Raw genomic sequence first — 12458 nt, forward strand, 5'->3', positions numbered from 1 at the left:
AACAAACTTTTAGAAATAGTACATTACATACCATCTGAACATGTGCACCTATTAATTAATTTGTCAAACGAGTATGAACACTAACGTATAGAAACCATGCTTTACTACAAGACTTAGAATTACATGTGTTTCTATCTTTTAGGTCTATAAGGAAATGAGTTTGAGGTACAGAAAATTAGAGCGAGGAGTTGCCAACCAACAAAAGGAGTGAAATGTCTAGGATTAATTAGTTTGCTCATTAATTATGGTAGCAAATCGCCTTTTATTTACATTTGGTGCTATCTCCATCTCGTATTATTTAAATCTTTGTTATGTAATTGTGATGGATCATTTCACTGGGTATGCTAAATAAATTATGTACCATAGCTCATCCTATGATGGACAATAAATTGATTGTACATTTTTCCTGAAATCCTAGTTCAATGTTTAGTTCATGAATCAAACAGAACTGGGGTTTTATTATTTTAAAAACAACAGGAGCTTCATGCACATAGCTCTTATAATGAATTTTTATAGTAAAATGATAATGTCTGGAAATGGACTTTCACCAACCCTACTCCATGATGTGATATGCCTGCTGTCATCATTTCCCTGTGACTGTGATCTTTTTTAAGAGATTTCAGTTACTTTGTTAAAAGTTTGCATTACATTTTTAGGATCGTTATACTGACCTTGTAAGCAAATATATTGTATATTTGTTTTTTACATATTAGCTCTATCTGACAGATACCAGAAAAGCTTATGTAATGGTCAAGTGCCCATCTTCTGTCCGTTTTCAATCTGTAAGCATTTTTTCTTTTTTGAAAATTCCACCCTTCCTTTTGTTTTAGTTTAATTTCAATTATTTGGCAACAATTAAATTAACTACGCTTAGATATATAATTCATACATTTCCTTCTTTGGGTTTTGAACTCCGATGAAAGGTGTTGCTATGGTTATTAAAAGTAGAATTTTCTATGGAATACCTCTGAGTTACTCCTCCTACATTTTTTTCCTGACTTCAATATAACTTCAATATAACTTAGCACAAAAGTAGAGTACATTATTGTAATCATTGGTTTTTGATTTTGATGAATGATATTGCTATGGTTCCTTATTTAAAAACTTGTTACCAAGAACCATTGGACTAGAAATGCTGAATCTTATGTTGAAACTTCCTGAGGTAGTGTAGATTCTAATTGTCAAATCATGCCCCCCCCCCCCACCCCCACCCACCCCAGGGAAGGATAGGGTCACACTATGAAATTCAAATTTTACATCGATATGTATATGAAAAATCTACAAAAATTTTCTTTTCTAGAACCGAACAAAAAGTATACGAGGAAGCTTCCTGAGTTAGAATAAATTTTAAATTACAAGTAATTATTCATATTGTCGCGGATGTATTCGGAGATTCGGCCACAAAAAGTCTAAATTTATGTTGAACTTCTTTTGTTAATTAACCTGTACCTGATTTATTCGACTTCAGTTTTCTAACTCTCCAATTTTAGTAAATTCTTAGCATCAGTTGGATAATCTAATCTGTGGATTAACATTGTAGTATAGTTGTGTATTTAATATTGCGATGGCAGTGAATAAAATAGTACTTGCTATCTGATGTCCAACGAAATACGCGTGGACGGGTTATCTACTTGATCCCAAGGGGGTATGTAACATCTGGGGTCTAAGTTGATGTGGGGAGTGCCGAGCACGCGGTTTGAGCAGAACAAAGAAGGCTGTTTAGATAGGCAGACGTATTTAGGTTTATGCAGACGTATTTTGGTTTATGCAGACGTAGTTAGGTTGATTGTATGTACATCGGTACTTGAGTTAGGAAGATTGGGGGGAATTAAAACTCTATATTTCCTAGTATCTAATTATTATTAGACAATAGAGTTGTTGGATTTGTCCTGTTTATTAATTTTATGGATTCGTGGCCTGTTGAGAGTGCTGGAATCTGGGTCATACTAACTAAGTGTATGACTGTCGCTTTACCGTGTTTGTAAAGTGTGGGACCCTGTGTCTTGTTCTATTGTGTCTGTCTGTGCGGTAGAGCACTGGTTTGGTTTTTATCTGCTGTTTCGTTGGCTTAGTATGATTTCTTAGCATGTTTTGTAAATACGTTGAATATATTTAGTCTGTATATACGTTGCGTATATTTGTATATTTTGCAGCGCACATTAGTCATAGTTCATCCCAAGGTCTGATTCTTATCAGACCCGATCCCTGAGTGTTGTAGGGAGGCCGGTTTGGCTCTAACCCGTTCCCTTACACGTTACAATATCATCACCAATGGTAGAATCGGACCAACTTAAAGTTAATGTTTTGAAAAGTAGGTCATATTTCAAGGTTATGTGTCAAAAATCATAGTTTATTGGAAAATGTAATGTACATGTGAAATATGATAGCCCTACATGTACGAGGGTCATTCAAAAAGTTTTGTCCCCCCAAGTCCTCCATAAAAAAAAAATGAACGTAGATCACATCAAACACACTTGTTATGATTCAATAAATTCTTTATAAACCACAACGTCCTTGCAGAAAAAGAATTGCTCGACGTTTTGAAGGCTTCTTAAGATTTGAAAATACCCTACACGTGATACTCTATAGTTTCATCATGGGAAAGAAGGTAAATACAACAGCAGAAATGAGAAGCTACATAAAAGCCTGTGCTAAACTTAAAAAATCAGTAAAGGAAACATTCGAAGAGGTACACAATATTTATAGAGACCAACAGCCGTCATACAGAACCGTTTCTAGGTGGCTGAAAAAATTCAAAGATGGGAGAGAAACTGTTAAAGATGATGTACATCCGGAAGACCAAAAACGGTTAGTAATGCAAAATACTTGCTGATAATCAAAGATCTAGTCGAGAAAGAGGGAAGATACACTGTTAAGGACTTAGCTCAAATAGTAGGGATATCAATGGGAGCAGTTAATAAAATTCTTACAATAGATCTCGGTGACAGAAAGATTTCAGCAAAGTGGATACCTCATTTACTGAATGAGAAACAGAAAGCTAATCGCGTTTTATGTGCAAAAAAAAATCAAACTATTCAAAAAGAGAAAAAATCGACTATTTTCAGACATAGTAACAGGAGATGAAATGTGGGTTCATTATTTTCAGCCGCAGAGAAAGTTTAATAATAAAGTCTGGATGACAAAACATGGAAAGCGTCCAGTTATTACCAAACGCTGTCAGAGGACAAAGAAGATTCTCTATGCCATTTCCTTTGATAGGGAGGGTGTTGTGTTGCAATTTCCTATTCCCAAGAAGAGAAATATTACTGCTTGAAAATGTTAATGTTGAAAAACTCTAGGTGTCCATATAGATCAAAATCTTCATTATAATTATCATGTAGATTCAGTTTGTAAATCCTTAACATACAAGTTATTTACACTCCGTAAAATCAAGAAATTTCTTCCATTAAATACCAGAAAACTTTTTTATAATGCATATATTTTGCCTTCAATAAACTATTGTCTTACAATATGGGGCAATGCATCTAAAACTAGCATTGAAATAATTCATAAACTTCAGAAACGGGCTGCTAGAATTATTCTTGATTCATCACCCCATGAACCATCAAAACCATTGTTTGAAAAACTGGGATGGCTAAATGTGTTTGAATTAGTCACACTACATAAGTGTATTTTATTGTACAAAACTTTTTATGGTATGAGCCCTGAATATCTCCAGGACCTTTTTGTTTTTCATGGCCATGATTCCTATTCCTTACGTTCAGAATTAAACTATAATCTTCGTTTACCAAAACATCGAACAATTTTATTTAGCAATCTATTCAATATTCAGGTGTAAATTTATGGAATAACCTACCATTACATGTAAAATTATCTTCAACCTTACCTATTTTTCGACGAAATGTAGAAAAAATTATAATTAGGCAACGTCTGTAAATAAATGTTTGAATATGTCCTTTGTACAAGATGTTTGATTATTACTATTGTTTAAGACAATGTCTCCTGAACAATTAATATTGACTTCTTTGTTTTGAATCTATATCTCATTTAGCTGTACATTACATTTAATTATTCATGCATTAACGAACTCAACATGTTTTATCTTTGTATCATTTTATGTAATATGTTGTTTGAAATTAGAAGGCCCCGGGGAAGAATAGTACCTTGTACTAATCGGGTAACCTTCTCTAAATAAAGCATTATTATTAAGGTCTTCCGTCTTCACGGAAGACCTTATAGTGATTCTACTGTTTCTTATTATTATTTTTCCGTACATCTAATTTTGTGCACGCGATTTCTCAAAGACTGCTGGATGGATTTTCATGAAATTTGCAGGAACAATGTGTTGTTATCTGAAGTTATTTTATCCGAGATATTTTTAGGAAATTTCTTTCTGGTGCTAAGTTACGGACAATTTTTCTGATTTAAAATGACATTTTGTCCACGGTTAATCTCAAGAACGGTAAAAGATATCACTGTGAAACTTTCAGGGATTATAGATCGTTATAAGTACTTTCCAGGATATGAACTTTTGTATGTCGTCTCTACTTCCTGTCGTTACGGCAGGCGAATTTAAAAAGTCGAATTTTCTAACTTTTTTGTTTTTCAATATTTTTGAATTATATTGGTATGGTTAATAGAAACCTTTTAAATTAGGCTGAATATATAATTTGATTTGAAATTGATAAATCCAAACTCAAGATATTAACAATCAAAAATTTGAACCGGGACCAAAATGGCGGCGGTCTCTGTCAACGCCGACATTTCGCAATAGGGGTTTACAGAGGCAGCCGAGCGTTTGCATGAACGAAAGTAACATAAGGAGCAATGAAATGAAAGGAATACTTGGATTTTCACGACGTAGGTACGTTGCAATTCTGTGTCAAACTACATTTATAATCTAAGGCCTCCTTACACGTCTTCTTTAATTGGTTTTAGTTGTTTCTCAAAGTAGAAATAGAAAAGAATTAATGTGCAAATGAAGTACAATACCTACTATCTTTTATTTTGCATCACGGAAACATATAGCTTAAATCGTTGTTATAAGTTATAGTTTTTCAAGAAACAATATATATATAGTAAGTATAAAACTTGACCATTGTTTTCCCATGCACACTTGTGTCATATTAAATTAATAGAAAAGACAACTGTTACAATAAGGAAATTTTTTTATAAGACAACTATTTTGAAAAGACCGTTTAACTGACTTTTCATATAAACAATTTTTTTCCTCAATGCAAGTTATTGAACATAATGAAATCTTATTCCTTGACCCTGGTAGGGCGATCGAGGCATTTTTCCGGTAAAACACACAACCTTTATCATGAAAGTGTAGGTAATCGGAAAAGTCCACTTTCGTGATTAACAGGAATTTTTTTTTAAAAATTAACCATTCATAGCTGTTTCACTGCTTTAGTGTTATTTGCCTATATACGATATGTTACATGTATGTATTAAATATACTTTCCACTCCTCGAAATTTAGGCGATAAGAACGCTCTTTTGTTATTTGGTTTGGTTGAAGCTATCTCACCTTCCAAGGGAAAGGCGCTAAGATTTACTCGTGGCGTTTGGCGCGAAATTATGAATAGTGACCCTCCTTTCATAATTACAAGACAGATTAACTGTTGCAGAATTACATGTACATACAAGTGAATTTAGAGAAGTTGTTCAAATAGCGTAATCGATAAGCGTATTGGATTTTCACGCTAGTGACCCGTTTAAACTACCAATGTGTCCAAAAAAATGTTAAATAGATTTTCAGCTCGATTTTAGGGTTATTTTTCGGATAGGACGGAAGACCTCTCGTTGCTCGCAACGAGATCGTTTCTAGTTATTATTATTATTATTATTATTATAAGGAGGAAGGATGCCTCTTTGAGATTTTTGAATTGCAGGGTCCCTGGGTTAGGGCTTTTTGTGTTAGGGCGGGGCTTTAATGTTTATATAGTGAAAATGCATGAATTCTTTGAAAATAATTTCCTTTGTTGTTGGGTATAATGCCAATGAGCTTAGTATATATTTATGACAAAAAAACATGCTTCTTCCAAAAATGGTTAATTTCCTGGCCCCTGAGAAAGATAGTGGTACTTTGGGGGGGGGGGGGGTAGCATAGTCTGAAATAATTGAATGCTTTTAATCAAAACATTTTGATGTTAATCAACAGCAAGATGAAATAAAATTTTTAAAAATGTCCAAAATTTTGAAAGATGTGGCCCCAGGATCAGTGGTTCTTGTGGTATAGGGAGCTCAACTGTGGACCCGCCCTAACACAAGAAGCCCTGACCCAGGGGCCCTGAATTTTAATACTACTTGAGAATGCCATTTTAATACAGCATATGACTTTATGACTTTGGATTTTTTTTAACCAAACATTTTCTTGCTATATATTACTTATGATAAGCAATGGTGCCTGTTTCAAAATTGAATTTCCCTGGCCTCTACTGGCTCTAGTTTAAAACATAAATCAAACTCAATTGTTGGACTTGATGCTTACATGTCAATATGACTACACATAGCTTTTCTGTTCTTGGGATTTTCCCCAATATTTTACTATGTAAATTGATCCACCCTTGTGGCCCCACCCTACCCTTGGGGGTTATGATTTGAACAAATTTAATTCTACACTACCTGAAAATGCTTCCATATAAATACCAGTATCACTACTCATGGCTTTGCTATTGTTGAGAAGATTTTTTACAAATATATTTTATATACCGTAATTTTTTTTCGTATCTCGATCTGGAATAATCACTTCCAAATAAGCTTAATTTTAAAGATTTGTTAAAACCTATACATTATCAACTTTTATACAAAAGTTTCCTATATAAAAATGATTTTTTAGAAAACCGTATTCAAATTTTAATATATTTTTTTTGACTAACCAATTATGGATTTTCTTACCAATTACCATCGTTCTGACCGATTAATCGGTTAACCGGTTAAGAATCCTCTATACACTGAACACTAAAGAGTTCTGATTTTATTGTATTTTTCTGCAATTAGAGTACGTGATCTGCCCTTAGATTTATTGTTAGATTCTAATTCTAGATAATAGATTTGTAAGATTATTACAAGTAAATGACACGCACCATACAGTGAAAATTAAATAGATAAGCTCAATATTGACTCCTTTATGCAATATATTTTTCTTAGTGCCCAAAAACATTTTGCACTTGTGTAGAGAAGGTCCTTAATACAATTTGTAATTGAAGGAGTTTTCGCCATATTCGATTGATTGTTCACTCACCATATCTGAGGACCCTTATATAAAGCCGCTTACTATCACTGTTCAGTGTAAACAGTTGTCATCGATGTAAACAGACGTGCTACACAGCAGTTGTTAGAGACAAAAAATAACCGTGTATATGTACGTTAGGAGAAAAAGATACCAATGACAGTTACGACAGTTGCATAGATCACTGCAGTGTACAACAATTCACGCATGATAAATGCAATAAAATGTAAACAAAGGTTATGTAAATTTCCAGAACAAATACAATCGCCATTTCACACCGATACCCCTCATAATATTATAATTCGGGAGGTGGTGTGCACATAATTTCTTGTTGCTAATAACTGCTGTCTAGCATGCGTTTGTTTTTACCTGCGACAACTGATTACAACGAACAATGATAATCTAAAAATAGTTATAAATTTACATTTTTTTTTAATTCAAAATTTGTCACATTTTTCACACAAATCACATTTTTATATGCATCTCGCACATCAAACGACAACTGCACGTTCAGCGATGTTCTGAGTGAGACATGAGAGAGGTACATGTAGTTTATTCCTCGATCTGTTACGTGTTCAATTTTTATGTTAAATAACAATCTTTACTTTTGTGACATAGAGGATTTGTGTATTTATATAATGAGAATCATTCATTAATTTGCTGTTCTGTTGTTACATACGGATTGATGAATGAAGACACAAACAAGTGTTTGTCAGTGATGTATGATAATTTATTCAACCTCGGGCGTCTATATACAAATGTAAAATGAAATCTTTTTTTTTACTTTGTCCTGAAAAAAAAAACAAATAGGAAAGTTAATTTTTCCTATAATAACAACAATAATCAATATATCTAGAATCCTATTTCTGATTTCAAAATTATGCAAATTAAAAACATAAATGTTGAATTGAAATTCATTTTTTACATTGGGAAATGCATACTCGTACAAAGTAAAGACATGACGAATAAAATCTCTTTAAAATATATAAATATATTTCATGAACATCAGATACAGGTATATTTGTCCAAAAATATTATTTTGTTTAATTTTCGAAATTGTGCATATAATAAATATTATCTACCGTATATACTGCCTATACATGCATCCCCCCACAAAAAAAAATTCCCGACGTATAGTCGGGTATATACGGTAACCAATTACCTTACACCGGACCGTCTAGAAGTATTGTTGAAATCTGCCTCCCCCCACAAACCCCCGTCCCCGTAAGTTGAGAATCCAATACCATATCCGGGGGAGGTGTACGTTCGTCTGACCGAGGTAACCCGGGGTCCGTAATAGGTCTGGGGAAGGCTGTACGATCTCCGGACGTAGTAAGAGGAGGGAAATCCTGTGGATCCCCTATAAACTGATGAGGAGCCGCCCCGGGAATATAATCCCCTGAATCGATATAATCTAAGCCTGAACCACCGGAGCCACGAAGGTAATCTAAGCCTGAATCACCGGAGCCACGAAGGTAATTAAACCTGAATCACCGGAGCCACGAAGGTAATCGAAGCTTGAACTGCCGGACAAAGATCCAAAGCCAGATTCACCTATGATAGGTCCGCCTCCGAGGAAATAGTCATCTGCGGCACCACTTCCAAATCTGGGTCCACTATCGTAATACCTCTCCCGGTATACCGAACTACCGCCACCAAGGTAAGGTCTATATTCGTCTATGTCGAAATGGTCCTGGAAGATCCCTATAGGTAGAAGTGGATGACGAAGAGTAAGGTATGAGATTGGTTCTGGTAGATGTGGAAGTTCTTGTGACAACATCTGCCCCGGCGCCAAAATCTCCTGAAAGGCCGACTCCTGCTGACCCAAATCCAGGTCCGTCCAAATCTGAAAGACCCGCGGTTGCTGGTCCAAATCCAGGTCCGTCCAAACCTCCTGAAAGGCCACCACCACCAACTAGTTCTGAAGGGAGTGAAAAACCACCGGATCCATCTGGTCCAAGATCCCCTCCTGGTCCCACTGGCCCTACTCCTGCTCCGGGTCCATCCAGAGGTCCTAAATCGGATCCTGAATCTACTGGTATGGGTGCAATGGATGGACCACCTACGTCAACATCTCTGTATAATTCGTCATAACCAATACTAGGTCGAACACTGGAAGTAGAACTTCGGACAAAGGTTCTCCCTACATCACCTGGAAGATAATCAGGTCCAACTCCATCTGGGATATATCCCACGGGTCCAGCAGGTCCACTGACCCGCCAGCACCACTGTATAACTCTTGGTATGTGAGACTTGATCCACCAGGTACCGCCGAACTTCTAATAAAGGTGCTGTCTAGCCCAGATCCAATAGGGGAATCTCCAAAGATCCCCTCCTTGAGAGAGAGATGACCGCCTGATGTTAGCGATGTCGTACACTGAGTAAACTCGAATTCCCCTTGATCGGAGTATTCTGGCCACTAACTCAGAATACTGGTTCTGGTAGCCGGGGACAAACCTTGTACCAAGGTTAATAACTCTTGGAGGGTTACCCAGTGCCGACGCGGCAAGGAGAAGTAGCACACAGAACCGCATATTGGTCGTCTGAAATGATATTAAAAATATAACATTTTTGATTGATTGATTGATTGATTGATTGTTTGATTGTATGATGTTTATCGTCCCCTAGAATTTTTCACTCATATGGAGACGCCACCACTTGTCAGTGGAGAGCTGCAAATTTTGTCCTATGCTCGGTACTCAGGGCCATTGAGCAAGAAGGGATCTTTTTCGTGCCAGCACCTACTGCGACACGGGACCTCGATTTATATGGTCTCATCCGAAGGACCGGTCTCCACGTCCCACAGTGGGATTCGAACCGGAGTTAGGATCAACTCGTTAAATTACTTCTAGAACGGACGCTCTAACCACTGCGTCACCACGCCGGCGATTTTTTTAATACGTTTTCCTATTATGTAACAAATTTAATTTATTCCCACTATAACCCTGACTTCCGCATCGTGTGACATTACACTCTATGGTTTCCTGCCATCTTGGGGCAAATATTCTGGTATGTCACCCTCGAACCATGTGATATATGTATAATGTTATATGTAGTACAAAACATGTTGAAAAAATTCTTGTTCAAAGTTTTGGGTAAGGATCTTCGAAAGTGCACAGTGCAAAACGTGAGATTATATAAACAGAGATAGATATTGGTTACTTGACCTGTATTTTGAAACAAAAAAGTTTTAAAGGGCCAACAAATGTGAGAAGGGATGCCAAGATTTACTGAAGCCATGATGATTCATCATGTAGACAGCCGTACTCGTTAAGTTTTGTTAGAGAAACGATACAGTATGACGGGGCCAGTTGTGTATGATGAGTTAAATTTGATACTGAAACAGAGAATCTTCATCTTCAATTTTTATACCTTTCTTCAATCTCAATCTTAGTCGCCCGCGTGGTGCAGTGGTTAGAGCGTCTGCTGTAGAGTCAGAAGTAAGAATTAATCCTTACATCACGGGTTCGCATTCCACTGTGGGACGTGGAAACGGTCCTTCGGATGACACGTATAATCGAGGACCCGTGTCGCAGTAGGTGCTGGCACAAAAAAAATTCATCCTTCTCTCAATGGCCCTAAGTGTCGAGTATAGGACAAAATATGCTGCTCTCCATCGGCAAGTAGTGACGTTTCCATATGCGTGAAAAATTCTCGAGAGGGACGTTAAACAGCATACAAACAAACAAACATCAATCTTAATCTTTAGTTGAATCATATTTTTAGGTTAACGAGATATAGATTTTTTTTTTTTTTATCCTCTAAGGGTTGATGCAAAAACTCTCAGTGTATATAATCCATTCATCCAAAGGTTTGATTATATATCAGATTCAAGAATTTGTCCTAGGCTTTACAGTTTTATGCCAAGAAACCACTTATAAAAGTTATATATATTTTAAATGTTACACAGAAATCTATGAGGACAACAAATTGAGACTTCATCGCGGGAAAAAAAAATACTTTTATTTTTCTAATGAAGGGTAGAGCAAATAATATGTGTGTTATTTTAGGAACACGCAAATTAAAAACCCTAAAGCATACTCCCAAAAAATGAAAATAGAACAATTTTCGATTTTTAAAAAAAAAAAAATAATTAAAACTTACCCGGTGCCCTCGAAAATGTGGGATTTCTCGCAGATGTGGACAAAAGATTTTGTTCTTTTGAAAAGGATTTTATATCGCAGCCACGCCCTCTTTCTGGTGACGAAAACGTCAATCATCAGATAGTTACCAATAGCATCGAGGCCTTTTATGTCCATGTTTATTCAAAACAATTTAAATGCATCGGCATTGTCAATTCTTAAAAAAAACTCGTTGTCAAATGCGCGATGACCCAAAGATAGTTAATAGAGAAATCCATTATCATGCCTTTTGGCTACAATGCACCAATGAGCAAAAGCCATTGTTACTTTATTTTCAAAGTACTGAGTCTTCATCAATTCATATAGCACTGAATCACTTTCAATTCAGGTAGAAGACGTAAAAGATTTCTTATCCTTCAATTTTGCTCATTAAAATTAATGAAAAGGGTTGATTCTTTTCCTTCATCATAATCCAAGTTTTTTTTATGAATGAAGGAAATGGACAATACGATTGATAGATAAACATTTATTTACATTTATCAACATAAGACCACTATCATATGCTATTGTCGTGTCCCATTTGGGTGACTAAGCTAATTTTTTGAATTGCTGCAAATACTAGTAGTCATATTTCAGATTTTATTTGATATAAGATATGCTCTTCATATGTCAAACTGTGCTACTGAGTATGAATGACCTAAGATTTAAATTTCATGACTCTTGAAAAACTTAAAATGATGTGAACCAAAATGGGTCAGCTACCCTATAGTCTTCTTCTAATTTAGTAAGAATCACAAAAATATTAATAATATAGGATCATGCACTTATACATAACTTTTGTTTTTATGCCCCTGGATCGAAAGATCCCGGGGTATTTTGTTTTTGTCCTGTCTGTTTGTCTTTCTGTCAGTCTGTTGTCAACTTTAATCTAGCCCATAAATATTGAGTGGGTGGGGTTATGGATTTTATATTTCACAGGTGTATTCCTTGTGACAAGACCTTTCCATGAGTACCACCAAATTTGACCTCTTGACCTTGGAGTTTGACCAACTTGTACAAAAAATACCACACTTTAACTTTGGCCATAACTTTTGAACAGTCGAAACTAAGGCTTTCATCTTTCACATGTGTATTTATTGTGACAAGACCTTTTAACTGGTATAAATATTTTTGACCTTG

At 35.7% G+C, this 12458-nt stretch overlaps 1 protein-coding gene and 1 pseudogene across 1 annotated transcript; both read right to left on the bottom strand.

Moving 5' to 3' along the window:
* Positions 1–7905: 7905 nt before the first annotated feature.
* On the bottom strand, positions 7906–8977 carry LOC134256409 (uncharacterized). The gene is made up of 3 exons (XM_062739058.1): positions 8683–8977; positions 8360–8650; positions 7906–7987 (listed from the first exon to the last, which is right to left on the bottom strand). The coding sequence occupies exons 1-2, from the start codon at positions 8975–8977 to the stop codon at positions 8361–8363; spliced, it is 585 nt and encodes a 194-aa protein (XP_062595042.1). The 3' UTR covers positions 7906–7987; position 8360.
* Positions 8978–9273: 296 nt separating this feature from the next.
* Positions 9274–11402, bottom strand: LOC134256410 (uncharacterized; annotated as a pseudogene).
* Positions 11403–12458: the final 1056 nt, after the last annotated feature.

Source organism: Saccostrea cucullata, unplaced genomic scaffold (genome assembly GCF_032062105.1).
Source record: "Saccostrea cucullata isolate Sc308-1 unplaced genomic scaffold, CSIRO_AGI_Scuc_v1 ctg16497, whole genome shotgun sequence".
NCBI classification, from domain to species: domain Eukaryota; kingdom Metazoa; phylum Mollusca; class Bivalvia; order Ostreida; family Ostreidae; genus Saccostrea; species Saccostrea cuccullata.